General features: G+C 64.1%; 2 protein-coding genes across 2 annotated transcripts in view; one reads left to right on the top strand and one right to left on the bottom strand.

Moving 5' to 3' along the window:
• On the top strand, positions 1 to 6196 carry NAT8L (N-acetyltransferase 8 like; the record flags this gene model as incomplete). The annotated part of the gene is made up of 3 exons (XM_081235245.1): positions 1 to 376; positions 1725 to 1889; positions 3971 to 6196. 3 exons carry the CDS (start codon positions 1 to 3, stop codon positions 4336 to 4338), a joined length of 909 nt encoding a protein of 302 aa, XP_081091371.1. The 3' UTR covers positions 4339 to 6196.
• Positions 6197 to 10564: 4368 nt separating this feature from the next.
• Positions 10565 to 19482, bottom strand: part of POLN (DNA polymerase nu) — a 185782-nt gene continuing 176864 nt past the window's right edge. Inside the window, exons 24-26 of the mRNA XM_081254005.1 lie at positions 15189 to 15256; positions 11810 to 11871; positions 10565 to 10756 (exon numbers count right to left, since the gene is read on the bottom strand). Of these exons, the coding sequence (XP_081110131.1) occupies positions 10577 to 10756; positions 11810 to 11871; positions 15189 to 15256 (310 nt within the window). The 3' untranslated portion in view covers positions 10565 to 10576. The remainder of the gene's footprint in view (positions 10757 to 11809; positions 11872 to 15188; positions 15257 to 19482) is intronic.

Here is a 19482-nt window from a genome sequence, read left to right as displayed (position 1 = left end):
ATGCATTGTGGGCCTCCCGACATGGTCTGCGAGACGAAGATCGTGGCCGCCGAGGACCATGAGGCGCTGCCGGGGGCCAAGAAGGACGCGCTGCTCGCCGCCGCCGGCGCCATGTGGCCCCCGCTGCCCGCCGCTCCTGGGCCGGCCGCCGCCCCCGCCGCGCCCCCGCCCGCTCCGGGCCCCCAGCCCCTCGGCGGCACGGGGGGCGCGGAGCTGCCGGAGGGGCGCGGCGTGTACATCCGCGAGATCCGCGCGGCGGAGCAGGAGGCGGCGCGCCGCATCTTCTACGACGGCATCATGGAGCGCATCCCCAACACGGCCTTCCGCGGCCTGCGGCACCACCCGCGCACACAGCTGCTCTACGCCCTGCTGGCCGGTCAGTGCGCGGGGACCCCGCGGGGACGGCGCGGTCGGGGCCGCGGCCGGCCGGGCGCACCCCCACCTGCCGCAGTCTGCGCCCGCCCGGCCCTCTGGTGACGCGCGCGGGACTTCCTCCGGCCCGCTCGCCCCCGCCTCGGGCCGGGGCCTCGTCCTGGGACGGAAGCGGACCCCCGCCCCCCCTCGTACGCGCGCGGACACGCACCCGCGCGTTCTGCGGAGGCCCGGGGCGAGGTGGCCCCCAGCGCTGGGGTCGGCCCGGGCTCCCGGCCAAGGCGCGCTGGGCGGGGGCGTGGGAACCAGTGCGGGCCGGGTGCAGGGGCTGCGGGTGGGGAACTGGGGTCTCCAGCTGCGTCCCCTTCCTGGTCATCTCTGGTGGGGGCGGGGTGACGGCAGGTAGCGCCCGCTGCCGAGGCCCAGCGCCTGGCGCGTGTAACTATATATAATCCGTGGGGCGGGGGAGGCTGCCTCGGCGGCTCTGAGCGCTAATTTATGAGGGGAAGACAGCCGGCTCCCTGGGGTTCCGGGGGAGGGTGTGCGCTGAGGATGCAGAGCGAGGGGCAGTGGGCCCTCACGGTGGGCGGCCCCGACAGGGGCCTTGGGGCTTTGCCCCTTGAGGCTCTGTCGCGGGAGGGTGGTTCTCCCCATTTCAGAAGTGAGGAGCTTGAGGCTGGGGGTGGGACTTTCCCAAGGTCACGCAGCAGAGGCACTTTCACTGCAGGCACGTCTGCATCCCGGTAGCCTAGACTGGAAGCAGTTTCCCCCTGGCCCCTGTCCTCGCAGCACCCAGAGGCTGGCCCAGGGAGGGCTCTTGGCTGGGGCCCTCCTGCTGGAAGGCGGGGCCCCCACTTCCCAAGGGTGGGACGGCCTGCAGGTGCCTGGCCAGGCAGCTCTTTGGCACCCTCCCCCGCCCTGCCCCGTGTGGGCCAGGCTGTGGACAAAGCCCCTTCCCCAGCTAGCGGGCCGGGGCGATGGGCAGGGGCCACCCCTCAGTAGCCCTGTCCTGGGCTGTGCCCGCCAGCTATTGAGGGCAGCCTGCCGAGAGGCCACTGCGGTGCTCAGCATATTAAGAAATCCTATGATGTCAGGTTATAAAGGTAACGTGTCCGATGGTGAGAAGTTTGATAATAGGGAAAAGTAGAAGGAGCAGCTGTGATGTTCTTTGCTCTTCCGGAGGAAACAGGCCTGGCGTATTTGGCATGGTCTCTCCTCTGCGCATGTCCCTAACTGGCTTATTTACCAGGGGGCTGGTGGGCCTGGGTCCGTCTCCCCCGCGCTGGTCTGTGGGGCTATCCCCGCAGGCTCTGCCCCACCGACCACTCACCGGGCGCCACCTCTCCCCGCAGCGCTCTGTTTTGCCCTGACCCGCTCGCTGCTGCTGACGTGCCTGGTGCCAGCAGGGCTGCTGGGCCTGCGCTATTACTACAGCCGGAAGGTGGTCCTCGCCTACCTGGACTGCGCGCTACACACAGACATGGCCGACATTGAGCAGTATTACATGAAGCCCCCTGGTGAGTCCCCGGGGGTCTCTGGACTCCTCCTCCCCCCTTCTCCCTCCTGCCCTCCTCCCCAGCCCCTCCTTCTGGCAGAGCTGCCCCCAGCGCAGCAACCTCGGGGCGGGCCTGGGGCAGGGGCTGGGCACAGGTCAGCCTGGGCTGGGGCACCCCCGTGACCCGAGCCTTCTGGGTGCCCAAGGGCTCTGGCCGCAGGCTGGCAGGCGCTGGGGTTGGCAGGACTAGGCCCTCTCCGCTGAGTATGGCCGGGCTTCCGTCCTGTGTCTTCTGAGGGCAGGGCTCTGAGTGACCTGAGCTGGCCCTGGGCCATGGTGTCCTGGCCCTGCTGTTTGTGCTGCCCTAGTGCTTCATGGGGGGACGAGGGTCTTTCTCACCTCTCTCCGGTCCTGTTGGGCGTGCCTTGTTGGATCCTGGGCCGGCCTGGAATGCTAGGGCCCTGTGTGGCAGAGGACCACATGGTGGGGAGAGGGCAGAGGTCACTCTGGGGGAATGAGGACCCTAGGAGAACAGGGGTCCCACTTCTGGTTTCTGGGCCACTTAGTAAGCCCAGGGTCTCGCCCTGGCCTTCTGTAGAGGGAGGGGCTGGGACCTGGTCTGGAGCCATTCTTTACTCTCCAGGCTGGCCTTGAGGCAGGGTGGGTCCTGGGAGGCAGGGTCCTGCTTTTCTCCATGCCTGGAGCTGGGGCATGAGGGCCTTCCAGGTGCAGGAAGGTCCCTGAGGAGAGGGACAGAGTGCCCCTGGTTGGTTAGGGTCTAGCAGCATCCTGGTGAGTGCCAGGGAAGGGCAGTGGGGACAAGAGAGGCAAGGCATCCCGGGACAGGGGTGACGCGCTCTGGCCCGGCCAGCTCCTGCACTCTGGTGGCTGGTCTTTTCCCCTCCCCGAGGCTGCCTGGCTGGCCTTGGGCACCTTTGGTTCTCCTTGACCCTTTCCCAAGCCCAAACAAAGCATCTTATCAGCCTCCATGGAGCTCTGGCTTCAGCCTGGCTCCCCCCAGGACGGGAGGGGACAGAAGCGTGAGACCCACCGGGCACCAAAGCCCAGGCTGCAGGAGCAGAAGAGGGGTTGGGGCCCAGCGTGGCCCTGCCCTCTTTGGAGTGCAGTGTCCTTGGGTGTGACATGGGGGGCAGGGCCCTGCTCGCCCCTCCTGAGATGTCTGGTGGGTGTGCAGGAAGATCCTGCAGGGGCAGAGAGGCTGGACAGCGGCTGGTGGGGCCGTGCTGGACTCGTGGGAGCTGCTCCCGCAACGGGGGAACCGAGGCCTGGGGAGGCACGAGGCTCCCAGGACTGTGCTGACCTCTGACCTGGGCCTGGGCAGGTGGGGAGAGCCCGAACTCCCGGACAGTGGGCAGGTCCGCCGGTGGAGGGGGCGGTCAGCTCCTTCCCGAGCTCAGGCCACGTGCCCGGTCTCAGTCTCAGGGTCTGACGGTGAAGGAGACCGGAGACTGCCTGGCAGAGCTGACGGGCTGATGGGGGCCGCGTTGGCAGATGTGGTAGAGGGGGACCCCCCAGGCGTAAGGCGGTAGAGTGAAGAGTTCTTCCGGGTGGGGGTCCGGGGAAGGAGCGTTAGCCGGGGAGGGTTTGGCTGCTGCAGGAGCAAGGCTGGGGCGGGGGCCTGGGGGGTGGCTGGTGGGAGGACATGGCAGTGGAGGCTGGCGTGGCCGCGGGTACGGCGTGTGCAGGCTGGGCTCCTCGGAGCAGGCACTGCCCCCTGGACTTGCCTCCTGTAGCCCCTGGCCCTGGGTCCCCAGAGGAGATGGCTCTCCCCGTGGCCTGTGCCCTGCAGGCCTCTCCCCTCTGGTCTTCATCCCTCTGTCCCTCTTGCTCCCTCATCTCCCTGAGGTCTTCCTCCTCCTCCTCCTGCCCTGCGTGGGGCCGCGATTGGTCTGGGCCGGGGGTGGGGACGGCTGGCCTGACCACAGGGCTGGCTGCCCAGCCTCAGGCCCAGGGTCAGGGTGGCTCCAGGGCTGCTGCAGGCAGCAGGCAGATTGGGCCTGGTTCCCTCTGCCCAGAGGGCTCTGCCGGGGTGGCTGTGTCATGCAGTAGCGCCAGTGGCCCTGACCGCCCCGTTCCCCGCAGGCTCCTGCTTCTGGGTGGCCGTGTTGGATGGCAACGTGGTGGGCATCGTGGCAGCGCGAGCCCACGCGGCGGACAACACGGTGGAGCTGCTGCGCATGTCGGTGGACTCACGCTTCCGTGGCAAGGGCATCGCCAAGGCGCTGGGCCGTAAGGTGCTGGAGTTCGCCCTGGTGCACAACTACTCTGCCGTAGTGTTAGGCACGACAGCCGTCAAGGTGGCCGCCCACAAGCTGTACGAGTCGCTGGGCTTCAGGCACATGGGCTCAAGTGACCGCTACGTGATGCCTGGCATGACCCTCTCGCTGGCCGAGCGCCTCTTCTTCCAGGTCCGCTACCACCGCTACCGCCTGCAGCTGCGTGAGGAGTGACCGCCACCCACCTGCCCGCTGTCCCGCCCACCGCCCCATCCACCTGTGCCCTCCTGCCCGCCGCCCGGGCTGCTTTCAGACGCTCACCTTGGCGTTTGTGTTGGGTTTTTCCTTTTTCGGCACCACACGGTTCTTTGGCTGGTTCTTGGGGGGGTGCGGGGCCGTTGCTCATCCGTAACACCTGGCGAGGTGGGTTGTTCCCAGCCACGCCCCTTGCCCTCCCCAGTCTGCTGGGGCCGCGTCCTGAGGAGTGACAGCGTGGACCACCGCGAGCCCACGCAGCTGCCCGGCTCTGGCGCGAGGGGCCCCTTCCAGCCCACCCCCGGGGTGGGGGTGGGCCCAGCCTTGCCCACCAAGCACAGAGCCTCTGTAGCGAGGCCCCCGCTCAGCAGACCCCTGGCCACCAGCCAGGCGGTGGCTCAGCCATCAGTCCCCAGCAGGCGTGGCCTGCTGCACCGGTCGGCCACTGCCCCACGGGGCGCTGAGCTGGCTGCGGGCCCGCTTTGCTCTGTGCATGCTGAGGATGTGGCCTGGCCGCAGCATGCCGCATGCCCACAGCCTCCCGCCCCCTGCCCTGCCTGGACTGGACCCAGACTGGTGAGCGCCCCCACCCCCAGCCTCTTGGGAGGCCTGACTGTCCACCTTGCCCCTTGCTTCACCCAGTTCAGCTCTGCTTTGACATCGGATCACCTGTCTTTCCTTTTGGTACCTGCCCCTCCTTTGCCCGGGCTTTGCTGATGGGTGGCATCGCCCAGGTGTGGTTCCCATGGCAACATGTTGTACAGCTGTGGTCAGGGCCCTTCAGGAGAGCAGGGTAGGAGGCAGTCATGGGGTCATCTCTCCCCCAGTGCCAGCTTGATCCTGGTGGCCTCCCCCAGACCTCCCTGAGGACCTCCTGCCTTGCGGCTGACAGGCTCTGTCCTGTGAATCTTACCAACCCAGGCTGCTGCCTGCACCACTGAGCCCGCAGCTTCTCCCAGCCTGAAGCCGACCTATTTTTTAATAAGTTATTTAGACAGAATAGCACTCTGCATGACTTTAATTCTTGGGACAAAACGGTAGTTTATACCTTAACACACACACACACACACACACACACACACATCTGTGTGGTCTAGAATGCACTATTTCTGGCCCAGTTGGGTGGGGTGGGTGGCCGGGTGGGTGGAGGGTTTCAGTTTGGAATCTGGAGGGAGACCCTGACTTAACATAATTTCCCCCCAAAGAGCATTCCTGCTTTGTGAGGAGGCTCCGGGCCACCTCTGTCGAGCTCTCGTGTTGCAGGACGGAGGGCAGGATGGGAGCAAGTTCCTGGTGGCCTTCCAGGGCAGGAGGCTCTGGGGGACCAGTGCCTCCACCCTCTCCTTCTTGAGGTCTCAGGCAGCGGCCTTTGGGTGCGGGGGCGGCCCAGAGGGGGAGAGGAAGGTGGTGGTTGGCAGTGCCTGCATGTCCAGCTGTAAGCCCAGACCTCGCCTGGTGGCAGGAGGGCAGAGATGCCCGACAAGACCCCCTTATTTGGGGATTTGGGGGAGGGGAAAGTGGCAGGCGTCACGGGCCACTGAGCTGGGTCCCATGTGCGGGACCATGGAGGGAGCATTCTTAAAGAGGCGCTTTGGAAATAAGCAGATGGACGGAACAAGCCTAGTTTCCTGAGGGGCCTTTTGTGCTGTCAGCAACTGAGATATTTGCAGAACATTGTACAGACCCCGTGCTCCCCTGTACATTTCTCCCTGGTGGCGCCCGGTCCCTACTTGGGGATGGGAATTTTGTAGACTGTACAGAAATCGGCACCCTATTTTCTTGCAGCTCTCAGATTTTGTTAATCTGGATTATACAGACAGACGTAAAGTGTTTTAGCAAAATGGAAAACAAACAGTTGTGCCTTTTTCCTCTTTCTGTTTGGTTTGGTGTCGGCTTGGGGTGGCCTTAGTTGGCATGGGGCGAGTTGGGGCTGCAGCTGGCCTGAGGCCTGGCCGGGTGGGAAGGGCAGGTGGGGGCCCGTGAAGTCCACGTGGTGGGTCGTGTCTTGTCAGGTGTCAGGTGGTGGCACTGGGATGCTGCCAGCTTCCTCTGATCCTGTGCCTTTGGACCTCCCGTCCCTGGGGTGGGGCACGTGGGTGGGGCCACTGGAGCCCCCGGGACTGCCCACGTCTCCTGGCATCGACCAAAGTGCCTCGCTGGTGTTGCTCCTGGCAGTGGTGTGGCCCCTCCTGTCCTGCTGGTGTCTGTCGATGCTGTGTCCTCCCCACGCCCCAGTCGGTGGCCCAGAGGGTGGTGGGTGCTGGCTGGGCTCTTGACCTTTCCTTATGCCCTCTTGTTGCTGCCAGGAGAGTGCCAGGAGGGGTGTGGCAGGGTGGCCATGTGTCCGGAACTCTGCTGTCCAGCTGCTGCCTGGCCCCTGAGGTGGGCAGAGGCACCCATGTGCCCCAGGCTGGGGGCATGCTGAGCCCAGGTCAGGACCCCTGCCCGGCCAGCGTGCGGCTCCTGAGCTCCTGAGGAGCACGGGGCGCAGGTCTCCCGTCCTTCCTCCAGCCTGGGAGCTAACTGCTCCACAAACATGCACTGAGATGTGAATTTTATACCTTTGTAGAAATTCTGATGTTACTTCTTCTACCTCTGTGAAGCGTCCTCCTGGGGTCCTGCCCAGTGATGTGTCTGGGCAGCTTCTCTGCACTGGGCAGCCCTGGGCCCCCTCCCCTCCCTACTGGCTCCTGGGCCTCCCCAGACTGGAAAGCCAGCCCTGGGCCCGGCACCTGTGCTCAGGGGTTGGGCTTCCAGGGCTTCTGTTGTCTGTTTCTGGAGCAGAAAGCGGAAGGCAGAGCACTCAGGATGTCTACGTTAGATGAACCTGGAACACAGGCCCGATGGGCACCTCCAGGCAGTGGGATCCAGGGCAGCTGAAGGCTCCAGCACCTCTGGATGGCCCAGTGCCACCAGGGTCCTGGCATGTGGCTGGCGGGCTGTCCCAGGGGTAGCTCCCCCTGCCCAGGTATGGGCTCTTCAGACAGCTGGCCTCCGAGGATGGGCAGCCAGGGTGGGTGGTGTGCGTGTGTTGAGGCCAGCCAGGTGGCCCGGCCCCAGGAAGGGCCGTGGCAGTGTCTCCCACCTGGTACCTCCATCGTGTCCGGCCTGGCCTCCCCCTGCTGCCCTTGGGTGGAATTGGGGAGGGACGGGGGGCAGAAGGCTTGGGCTGGGAGGCCACACGGTCCTGGGGCGGCCCCTACCCTGCTCTGGGTGTCCTTTCTCAGGTGGCCCCTCTGGCATCGGGCAAGTGCTTAGGAGGCTCTCTGGGCCACAGGGCCTGGCTCTGGCCTCTGGGAGGCATGTTGACACTTGTCGATGTGGGTCTCTGCCCGTCCTCAGGCGCTGGGCACATCCCTGGGGCCGCCTTCCCGTCAGTGTCTGGGGGACGGCTGGACAGTGGCCCCCAGGCCTTGGGAGCCTGCTGCCTTTCCCTGGCCATGTCCTCCGTGTTCCTGCTGCTCCTGTGTCTGTTTGAAGCCGCTTCTGTGAATCATTTTGGCCACAGGCTGTGTACCTGTGCTGGTGGCCCTCTGGCCGAGGCTTTTGGGTTCGAGTTCTGGGCTGGGTGTGGGGCAGATCCTGGACTGTGTTTGCTCCATGGTGGCAAGGACAGGCTCTCAGTGATGGCGTGAGGTCCACTGACAAGTGGGCTGCCCGGGGTCAGGGAGGGGGAGCCCCAAGCTACTGTTGTTGGATGTGGTTTTTTAACAGCAATAATTAGCCATTTTGGAAAAGGGGTGTGCCTGTGTGTGTGCATGTGTGCCTGTGGGTACATGCACACACGTGTGCCTCTGCGTGTGTGTGTGTGTGTGTGTGTGTGCAGGGAGGGAGCCTGGGGGCCGAGGGCCCACTCTGGCTGGGAAGGGGCGGCTGGGAGGCGCTCGGCAATACGGCTGGCCTGAGGCCTCATTCACGCTCCTTCTCCGGACCCAGCGGACCTTGAATCTAGCGCTCCTTCCTCCCTGGCCAAGGGTGCCGACAACCTGTGTGAAGGAGGGTGACCAGGATGAGCTTTTGCCCAGCTCTCTGGCCGTATGGGGAGGGTGGCAAGGGCAGTGACACTCAGCCAGACTGGCCGAGATCAGATTTGTTTGACCACAGCTGCCGTGGACGCGGTGTCCTTGGGCACCAGAGCCTGGAACGTGTCATGGTGGCTGGTTTCACTTATTGTGTTTACCGTTAGTGAGCCCAGGACTGTGGCATCTGTCCTGACATCCCAGGATGTACCAAACAGCCCCCGAGAGGGCCCGGAGGGGCCGTGCACTGCGTCCAGAGGAGACAGGCTGCAGGGCTGGGGAGAGGGTCCCAGGCTTCCTGTGCGTGTGTGAGCGATGGGAGGGGCCGGGAGCAGTGTCCCTCCACCTGCCCAGACCCCAATGCTGCTGTTTTTCAATAAAACCGGAGTTGATGGAACCAGGCTCCATGCTTTCTTGAGGTGTCGTCTGCGCGACGCTGGGCCAGGAAGGGTTGCTTTCCTGGAGATGCTGGGCCCCTCCTCCCGGAGGCCGGAGCAGGTGCCTGGGTGACCTGTGGGCTGAGAGGCCCCCATTTCTGTGTCAGTCAGGGCTCTCCTGCAGGCCTGGGGGTCTGCCCGTCTGTCTGACGCCTCCTTGGAGCACGTCGGCTCTGAGGGATGGCACGAGGTGTGGGACCCAGGTGGGAGGGGCAGTGGGACCCCCAGTGTCTGTAAGGAAGGGAGGGTGATGGAATGGGGGTGTCCAGCTGAAGAGCAGGGCATGGGGGTGGGGCAGGGACGTTGAGGCTCAGGGTGGACATACACCCATCCGTGTCCAAAGGCTCCTGCAGCCCACCCAGCGTGGACGGCTCTCCACAGCAGGCCTTCCCCTGGCTGCACTCTCCTGCCCTGGCCCGGCTTCTAGGTGGGAGGGAACGTCCTCGCAGGGTCCATCCACCCCTCAGCCCCGAGGGTGTCAGGCGTGTTCCCTTCTTGCGGGTCTGACTGGGACGCTCTGGGATGTGCCCACCCCACGTAGCTTCCCCCCACAAGGCACATGGCGGTCTGCGCTGGCCCAGAGATGTCAGCTCCCAAGGACGGTCGTTTGCTTGAGTGAGATGCTCCTTGTGAAGCCCGGCAATGGTCTTGCTTCTGAGGTGACAGAGCATGAAGACAGGCTGCCACTCAGACATACGGACACACTACAGAGGCAGTGGCGTGGCGGGCCCTGGCAGCTCTCCAGGTTCTGGGATGTTCTATCACATGGCGGTCAGGCCTGGCCATCTGGACCCTGCACACTCCATAAGACCAGTGACAAGATCTTGAAGTCATGAGAAAAACGGGCCTGGGCATGATAAACTGTGACAATCCACGTCACTCAGAAAAGATGTTGCCACGTCCCGTGGGCTCTAGTTGCCATTAAACAGGAGCAGAGTCCACAGCCGGTGGCGGGGGGGAAACCCGTGCCCACTCCTGGAGCTGCATCTGGGCCCTGTCAACATGCTCGCCCTGCCCTGGGTAGGCGCTGCACCCCACTTGGAGGGTGGCATGCAGAGCCTGGACCCAGACCAGGGTGGTCTGGGAATGGGGCCCCGGGATGAGACAGGCGGCTGGGCAGTGGTGCGGGGCAGGGCCGGGGGGAGCCCCGCTGCAGTCCTGCTGGGACACCTGTCCCAGTGAGGTGACCTTCCCGTGCCTCAGTGTCCCCACCATGCCGGGGGTGGCACCTCTGTCACAGGCTGCTGTGAGGCTCCAGGGGTGCATGGGCCATGCCCTCCCTCGGCCCTGGGGGTCTGTGAGAACCGGCTCGCATGGACACCTGGCCAGCAAGCACCTGTGCACGGGCCCCTCTGGCCCTCAGGAGGGTGGTCAGGCTGTGATCTCTGGCCAGTACGTCACTGCCCTGGCCCTGGAGGCCCTGGGAGCCAGACGGCTGGCAGCTCCTGGGCACCCGCGAGGTGGTAAGCAGCTGTCAGCCTGGGGCAACCTAGGGCTGGGCCACTCCTGCCTGGGGTGCTTGCCCTGGCTGTGCCCAAGTGGCTGAGGGCTGCGTACATGGTGTATCCCACCCACAGGAAGAATTCACGCGGACAGGCCCGAGCACTTTCACAAGAGGCGTTTACTCCAGGGGGCACCCAGCTGCCCCAGCTCCAGTGGGAAGGTGGCCCTAACCGAGTACCAAGTGCTTGACTCTGACCTTGGGGAAGGCCACACAGCGGGCTGGTGGAAACCAGTTCTCTTCCCCGCTGTTGCCTGGGGCTACAGACCAAATGAAGGCGAAAAATGCGTGCACGGGGGTAGGCGCTCAGGGGCCTGCGGTGGCTGAGCGGTTGCTTGGAAACTCGGCAGGACGGTGGTGGGGTCATGGGCCCGGGCCTCCTGCAGTGGTGCCAGGTGTCCCCACGAGCGGCCGACACTCAGGCTTACCTTCAGGGGCACCTGCGGGTGGCAGCCAGAGGTGAGCGCCAGGCCTTCCCAGCCACTGCCCAGACCCCCACGCAGGCAGCCACTTGCCCCAAGACACACGATTAGACACGGCCACAGCAGCTCAGCTACGGACAGACGCACACTTACACACACGCGGCAACAGGTAAACGGGCTCACCGCACACCCACCCTGTCACGATGCCTCGGTCTTGGCTGAGCCCCACTCACCTGCCAGGGCCCCTGTGTAGCAAGGAGCTCGTAGGGGCTGGCCAGGCAGGGGGCTCTGGCGTAGGGAGGTGTGTCCTGGGGCCACCTGTGGTCCCCCAGGGGGATCAGCTAACTTCAAGAGGTGCAGAGGGGTCTGGAGAGCCCTCCTAGGGACCTGATCCTGAGGGCGCCCTTGACCACGGCTCAAGAGCTCCCTCTCAATGGGAGGGGGCCACTCACAGCTGCAGCCCCCTGCCACCTGCAGGGCTACTAGTGGGGTGAGGCGGGGCTTCCTGGGCTGCTGGGGACCTCGGGGCCCCCCACGTCTCCACCTGCCACAGGAGCAAACGCCAACCACTCCAGAACACGGGAGTTCCCGCCCCCAGCTGGGCCTGCGTGGGCGCTCCTTCATGCTGCCAAGCTGCCGCCCGCAGGGCGAGGTGAGGGGTGAAGTTAACGGTGGGATGGGTGCAGAGGCCCCAGGGGCACAGAGCATGGCTGCTTCCACGGCAGGGAGGAGGGAGCGACCATGGGACGAGGGGCAAGCCATCCTTCCCTGCAGTCTTTCCAGGGTCTCCAAGGTGCTTGCTGACCCTGTGCGGGCCCATGTGCAGGACTTCAAGGACGTTCACCTCCTTGTTACTCCTCCACCTTCCCCACCACCCTGGGGGAGCTTGGGCCCGAAGGTCTTCCCGGTGAGGACCTGGAGCCCCCTCTGAGAGCCAACAGCCAGCAGTCTGGCTGGGACTGGCTTGGCACGTCCAGGTGCACCTGGGGCAGGTGAGGGTGGCCTGGGGGGAGGGCTGATGAATTCCTCCCCCAAGCCTGGCCCTGCCCGGCTCCTGCCCCGCCTCCTTACCTGCAGCTGCAGCTCCACCGCCGGCACGTGCTGCAGGGCCTCCATGGTTCCCCTGACGAGGGCTGGCACAAAGGCAAGACAGAAGGGCAGCCCGAGCCTGCCTGGCAGAGCTGGCGCCAGGAGGACACCCGGGCCCCAGCCTTACCCCAGCCCCCAGGATCCCCGGTTCTCCCAAGTCCACACAGTCATGGTCACCTGTACTGGTTGCTCTGGCAGCCACTGCGGTTCTCCCCAACTAGTTCCAACTCCCACTGGCATGTGCTTGAAGGCGCCTTAACGGGCCCCAACAGTGGGTGCCGCGAGCAGGGCCCTCAGGTCCCAAGCGTTGCTGTAGCCCCGGCCACACGCTTGTCTGCAGCTGTGGGCGCCCCGTGCCAGTGCCCCCCACCCCGCCCCGGGTGGCCAGGCCAGGCAATCCTGCTGGGCCGAGCAGCCCAGGCAGGACGACCTGTGCTTCCACCGAAACCCCTGTGAAGTTTCACATGCCCGTGACGCTGCAAGGACAGCTCCATGGCACTGGGGGCCGGGCCGGGAGCAGCCCGGCGGGAGGGGCTGGCTGGCTCTGTTCCTCAGGGTTTGCTCCAAACCCTTCTGCCCCTTTGATAAATGAATATTTCATTCCACCCTAAGTTATCTGACATTTCAGTACAAAGATTGCCAAAAGAACGCCCAAGGAATGGGCGGAGGCTGCCTTGTTCTCTGTCCTCTGCGGCCCCAGGGGTCCCTGGCTGACTCGCAGGGGCACGGGGCCTGGGGTGTCTGGCGCAGGATCAGCGGCTGCCCGAAGGCCTCGCTACCCTCTCTGTGCTTGCAGAGGGACACTGGTGTGGCCGGGGAGTGGGGAGCCACTTGCTGTGGCTCCTGGGTCCGGCTGTGGGGAGGTGGGCGGGCAGCGTGGGCCCAGCCCGCTCTAGGGGAGCCCTGCAGAGGGCCCGGCCTCCCTGGGGAGCTGCAGGGGTGTCCAGGTGCTTCTAATGGGAGGAGTCGGACCCTGACACCCCCTCACTGGGTGTGCAGACAATGCCAGGTCCTCCTGTGTATCCCCTCCTTTGTGCAACTGACTAAACGAGTGACCCCAAGTAACCACTGGGCAGAGGGGCGGTGGCGGTCGGGCAGAGCTGGCTCTCTCCCAGGCCTCTCCCTGGGGTGACCCGTGTCCCCGGCCTGCACCATATGGCCCATGAGGGCAGGGTCCCTGGGCTGGGGGCCCCAGAGCCACATCCTGGGTCTGCCCTGTGGGCCGCCATCAGGTGTGTCCTGACCACCCAGCATTTCAGAGATGGCAGCCAGCCCCGGCCCCCACTGGGTTCACCTGTCTCGTGGTCCGTGGCTGGGTCGAGACCCCAGAGCTCTCCCAGCACAGTGCCGGGTGGTGCCTCTGAGTGCTGGCCTGTGGCCGAGGCCCCTGCATCCCTCAGGGAGCCACAGGGAGCAGAGCCTCAATGCCTGCCAGAAACAGTTAGCAGTTGCCCCCAGGATGAACGGGAACTGGACTGTTCCTAAGAGGGCTCCCTCCAGATGTAGAACTTTTTCTTTCCTTTTCAACCAGCAGCTGAGCACCAGCCAATCCCATCAAATGGTTTGTTTCAGGCCCATTATTTCCAAACAGATTTCAAATGATGATGTAGGATAGGCCCCCCGGTAGGATGAAGCCCTGTGTAGGATGTGGCCCCGTGTAGGATGGGGTCCCATGTAGGATGAAGCTCTTTTTTTTTTTTTTTTTTTTGCAGTATGCGGGCCTCTCACTGCTGTGGCCTCTCCCGATGTGGAGCACAGGCTCCGGACGTGCAGGCTCAGCGGCCATGGCTCACGGGCCCAGCCGCTCTGCAGCATGTGGGATCCTCCCAGACCGGGGCATGAACCCGCGTCCCCTGCATCGGCAGGCGGACTCTCAACCACTGCATCACCAGGGAGGCCCCTAGGATGAAGCTCTTGTAGGATGGGGCCCCGTGTAGGATGGGGGCCCGTGTAGGATGGGGCCCCATGTAGGATGGGGCCCCATGTAGGATGGGACTCCGTGAAAGATGAAGCCCACGTAGTATGGGACCCCGTGTAGGATGGGGCCCTTGTAGGATGGGGCCTGGTGTAGGATGGGGCCCTGTGTAGGGTGAAGCCCTTGTAGGATGGAGCCCCATGTAGGATGCGGCCTCATGTAGGATGCGGCCCCGTGTAGGATGAAGCCCTGTGTAAGATGAAGCCCTGTGTAAGATGGGGCCCTGTGTAGGATGAGGCCCTGTGTAGGATGGGGCTCCGTGTAGGAAAGGACTCCGTGAAAGATGAAGCCCTTGTAGGATGGGGCCCCGTGTAGGATGGGCCCCGTGTAGGCTGAAGCCCCATGTAGGATGAAGCCCATTGTAAAATGGGGTCCCGTGTAGGATGGGCCCAGTGTAGGGTTAAGCCCCATGTAGGATGGGACCCTGTGTAGGATGTGGCCCCGTGTAGGATGAAGCCCATTGTAAAATGGGGCCCCGTGTAGGATGAAGCCCCGTGTAGGGTTAAGCCCTGTGCAGGGTTAAGCCCCGTGTAGGATGGGCCCCGTGTAGGGTTAAGCCCCATGTAGGGTTAAGCCTCGTGTAGGATGGGGCCCTGTGTAGGATGGGGCCCTGCCATGTGTTGGTTTCCCAACTGTAAGATGGGGGTGTGTGTAGGCTGGGGTGCTGAGGATAGTGGTCTCACCATTTTTCAGGGCAGGTCTCTGCAGGTGGTGGCGGAGCTAGGGGAGGGCTCGGCCAGTTGTCACTTGGGAGCTGGTTGGGAGGCTGGCGCCCAGCCCTAATGCCCAGCCCTGTACTCTCTCCACCCTCGGCCACCTCCCTCACAGGCCCTGCAGGGCCTAGAGGGACCAGGGCCCTAGGGCTCCTGCTCTCACTAGAGAGGCAGAAGAGAGGCCCCCATGCCCACTGCAGTGGTGGTTGTTTAGGGGAGGAGTCCTGCCCAACCTGAGGACTGAGTCAGGGGACAGGTGGTCTCTAGCTTCAAAGAATCCCGGAGGGCTCACAGCGGGTGGTGCCTGTCGCGGGGGCAGGGTGGGACCCAGGCTTGGAGTCTGTGCTCAGCTTGTGGGCCTCAGCCACCCCGATGCTCCAGCACTAACCCTGCTGCCGGCCCCACCGCCTGGCTCCCGCCAGCCAGGGGTCCCAATGCCACCCCCATCTTTCCGGGGCCCCTGGGGCTGATGCAGGGCCCCCAGTAGGGCACTTAGCGTTCCCCAAGGGCTGCTGGCCAGGGAGTGGCCGTCCAGACCTCTCAAGGGCCCCCAAACAAGGCTGGCCCTTCTGCAGGTGACACACAGCAGGTGCAGGGAGCGGGCCTGTGAGCCCCCAGGGAGATACTGTAACTATTCGTGAAATAGAAACAACCCTGGTTCCTCAGGGCTCACCTGCGAACTCAGGAATCTGTGAATCCTCCACTTCAAACAGCAGCTCGTCGTGAATCTGGGCAACCAACCTGCAAGACATGCGGTTGAGGGAGTCGCCCCCGTGCGTGGGCCTTCTGTGCTCTGTCCCTGCCTGTGACAAGGGGCGCAGGGTGGGGCATGTGCACAGGGGCACGTGGGGCGCTGCCCGGTGCTGGCCAATCCGCCTAGGTTTTGGCACAAGGTGCCCGTGAGGATGTGGCTCAGTGGGGAGTGGGAGGACCCAGGCAGGGGCTGGTGGGTGGGGGGTCAAGGCACCGTCACCAGGACAGCCTGCAGGAGGAGGAGAACACAGGTTAGAATGATGCATTGGAGGCAGAGGGCCCAGGATAAGAGGGTCCGGGGGACCCCCTGCCCCGACCCCCCAACCTGGGGAGCCTGACGAGGACACGGTGGGGCTGAGCATTTTGAGGAAGAAGAGCCCCCCTTGGACCATCGCAGGGGCAGGGACCCTGACAGGCTCTACTCGAGGCCATTCTGCAGACACAAGGCCCCAGCATGTCCCTGCTCCTGGGTCCTGACCCACGGCCTGGGCACCTTGCTGTTGCCCTCCTGGCCACTCCCCGTCCCAGAGACACCACGCTCCCCGCCTGGGTCTGGGCCCAGGGCTGAGCTCCAGGGGAGGAGTCAGCACTCACTCCAGCCCCCTCCGCTGGGGGAGTCCTTGCTCGGTGCCCCACTTCTCTGAGCCCCCTCAGGCACCCCCTTGAGGGGTGTCTGTCTCCTCCTGCCTCTGGGTGAGGAAGAGGGGGTGTGTGGACGCTGCAGTGGAAGGAGATGTGTAGGCAACAAAGGTGCTGCTGAGGGGCAGGGCTCCTGGTGGGACGTAGACTCAAGAGCCAGGGACTGGCAGGTGTGCATGTGTGCAAGGGGTGGGGATGGAGGAGGGGGACACCCCAGGGGTCGGCCCTGGAAGCTCTTCTTTGGCCGCACGGAACACGGTCTGCAAGGATCTGGCCAGCATGGGCCAGGCGTGCCCCGTGCTTAGAAGGTAGGAGCTGGGGGCTTCCCTGGTGGTCCAGTGGTTAAGAATCCACCTGCCAATGCAGGGGACGGGGTTCAAGTCCTGGTCCAGGAAGATCCCACATGCCACGGAGCAACCAAGCCTGTGCACCACAACTACTGAGCCTGCGTTCTAGAGCCCACAAGCCACAACTACTGAGCCCGTGAGCCACAACTACTGAAGCCCACGCACCTAGAGCCCGTGCTCTGCAACAAGAGAAGCCACCGCAATGAGAAGCCCGCTACACCGCAATGAAGAGTAGCCCCCGCTCACGGCAACTAGAGAAAGCCCACGTGCCACAATGAAGACCCAACGCAGCCAACAATAAATAAATAAAATAAATAAATTGATTTTAAAAAAGAAGGTAGGATCTGGGTTGGCTTCTGACACCTGCTGGGGGCTATGACCCCAGACCCTGTGCCAGCCCCTCCTTGGGGCGGACGAAGGAGGCGCGCCCTGTGCACTCAGGGAGGGGGGAGGCGTGGTGCAGGATGGTCTTGAAGGCCTGTAGCCTTCAGGGAAGGAGGGTAGGCATGTGGGGGGGTGGGGGGGCGTGTGCTTTGCCCTCTGTGTGACCTGGTCTCTGCCTCTAGGACGCTGCTTCCGAGGGAAGGGGCCATGTCCTGTCCTTGTCACTGTACAGCCTGTGCACACTTGTCACCATACCGTGTGTGCACGCTTGTCACCGTACTGCCTGTCCACAGCAGGCACAGGGCTTGCAGACAGAGGCAGCGCCTGGCAGAGCTGTGGGCCCAGGGGCACCAGGGAGCTGGGGCTGCACAGGGAGGTGAGGCGAGGCCCCCGGACAGGGGTCACCACAATGGTGAGTCCGGCCGGGGGCAGGGAACAGTCTTCAAGCCCAGTGCAGAGACGGATTGTGCCGGCGCTTTCAGAAGCTGTGCAGGACTTTGTAACCGAGAAGCACAGGACTCTACCCCGAACCACTCTCCCCCTTTCTCTGTTGTTGGGTCAGGGTGAGATGAGGCTGTGTTCCCAGCCACGTGCGGTGGGTACCCCCCAGCTCCCAGGAAGGCTCTTGAAAGGGCTGACGTGTGGAGGGACGGGGGCTGGTACCCTTTCTATCACCACTACTTTCTCCTTTTGCCTACTATGCGTTGTGATTGCTGGCGTGGCCACCTCCATCAAGGCACCAAGAGGGAAACGGCCAGGGAGCCAGAGGGACTTCAGTCCTGCCGCCCTGAGCCTCTGAACCAAAGTCAGCAACTGGATTCCTCACGATGGGGGAAAGTCCACCTTTGAGAATGAGCTGCTGTGAGCAGGCACAGCGCATCCTGCTCGTGGGAGTGAATCCCCAGGGCATGCTGGGTCCAGCCCAGGCAGCAGGCTGCTGGCCGGCAGACCCCGCAGTCCCACCAAGGAGGGGGCCTGTATTTTGCAGCCTCTGGCCAAGGGCTCTCGGCACCGTCCTCCGGGCAGCCAGACCGGGCTGGCAGCCAGACCAGGCTGGCAGCATTGGCATTTACTTTCTTAAACTGACTTCTAGGCCTCTGGCGGGGTCTTAGGCTCCCGAGAGTTTTCATACTTTTTGAAATTACATTGTGAAATTCTGAGTTGCTGGCGTGGCAGCAACCTAAGAATAGGTTTGAATCGTTAGTCGCTCACACATCACTCTCACAGCTGACTGCGACATTACCATATCTCCAGTTGGAAACTGGGGCACAGGAAATGCACAGGAGGCGCCCAGGTGGGGCAGGTGAACACAGGTGTCAGACCCGTTGTTTCCCAGGAAGCGAGCTGATGGCTGAGGAACTTCCCGTCCTTTTGTCCTGTGCGGACAGGCCGCACATAACCGCGCTCTTGTGGGGACGCCCCAGGAGAGCCTCACCTCACCTCCCAGCTGTGGCCCGGCTGGCCGTGGCTGCCTGGGGTAGCTCCCTTCCAGGCGCCCTCAGCTCTGAGCACATCGTGAAGACACATCTGAGAGCACAGGCACATGGTGGCTGAGCCCCAGGCCTTCCCGTGGCCTGACCACAGTCCTTGAGAGACACGGCGAGGCCCCACGCCCCTGCCGTTATGCTGTCGTCCTGACTTGTGCAGTGACCAGACGGCCGCTCTGGGGAGCTTGGTCTCTGTGCCCCCGCAGTTCCTCTGTGCTGTCAAGGTCAGGTTTCGTTAACTGCTCTGCGTCCTTCCTGCTGGACCAGCGTGGCGTCCTCCCGCCCCCAAAGGTCCACTCCGGCCAGTGGCTGCTGTGGTCCAGGCTATGGTCCAGGGGCTTGCTGGCTGCCCCAGCCTTGCTTCCCATACATCCTAAAGGGCCCAGGTGCTGCAGAGCCCTCTCCACCTGCTGCCCTGTCACCGTGGGAAGTCCAGGGCCTGCTGCCCCCATGTCCCTCGAGGCCGCTCCTCGCTGCTTGGCTGGTCCTGTCGCCTCCCCTGGGCCCCGGGCACCTTCTCTGCCCCTTCCTGAGATGGGGAGAGCAAGAGCCCACATGCCGGGCTAAGCCTGACCACAGATGCCCTCGGGTTGCTGCCAGGTGGGCAGAGGGCTGCCTGTGTGGTGAGATGACCCTGTTGTCCTGTAACCACAGGCAAAGGAGCAGGGTAAGTGTCCTCTGAGGCTGCCATGCCGTCCAGTGGGGAAGCAGTGGGGCTGCGGTCCTCTGCACGAGCCCAGGGCAAGGAGAGTCTGCAGCGTGCCGGGGGGGCCCGGTGCTGGTCTAGCTCTGGTGATTTGGGCCGTGTTGCACCATGCTCTCGGGTTCCCTTCTCTACATGCAGGTGTTGGAATCGACAGCCTCCAAAGCTTCTTTCCAGCCCCAACATGGTCTGAAACCCGGAAGGGCCTGTCATGGGGGTCCCACGTCGGAAGAGAGGAGGTCGCCCCCCCGACAGCTCAGCACGAGGCCAAGTGAGCTCTCGGCCGGCGCTTGGGGTCACGAGCCCCCTGGCCTTCCTTCCCCAGCCCGTGGGCAGTGAGTGGAGGCCGTCCTGTGGGTCCAGCCCGTGGGGCACTTCGGGGCGACTGGACCAGGTGCCAGGAGCCCCAGGGACGCGTTCCAGGTCACGTTGCTTCAGGCAGATACCAGCTCACGCGTGGCCCGCATCTGCCTGCCCCCCCCCACCAACGTCATCCTAGACCTTTCCTGCCACTCCAGGGAGAACAACTCACGTTCACACGCACAGTGTGGACAGCCGTGTTCCACACAGGCCTGCTTCGGTTTCTGAAATGACACGAAGCGGTTAACGTGTTCTGTTATGAAACGCGTTTCCTGAAGACAACACAGTGCTGGC

The sequence above is a fragment of the Mesoplodon bidens genome (genome assembly GCF_964165515.1).
Source record: "Mesoplodon bidens genome assembly, chromosome: 1".
In the NCBI taxonomy this organism is placed as follows: Eukaryota; Metazoa; Chordata; class Mammalia; order Artiodactyla; family Ziphiidae; genus Mesoplodon; species Mesoplodon bidens.
The sequence above is the reverse complement of the archived record's forward strand: the minus strand, read 5'-3'. Positions and strand labels throughout refer to the sequence as shown.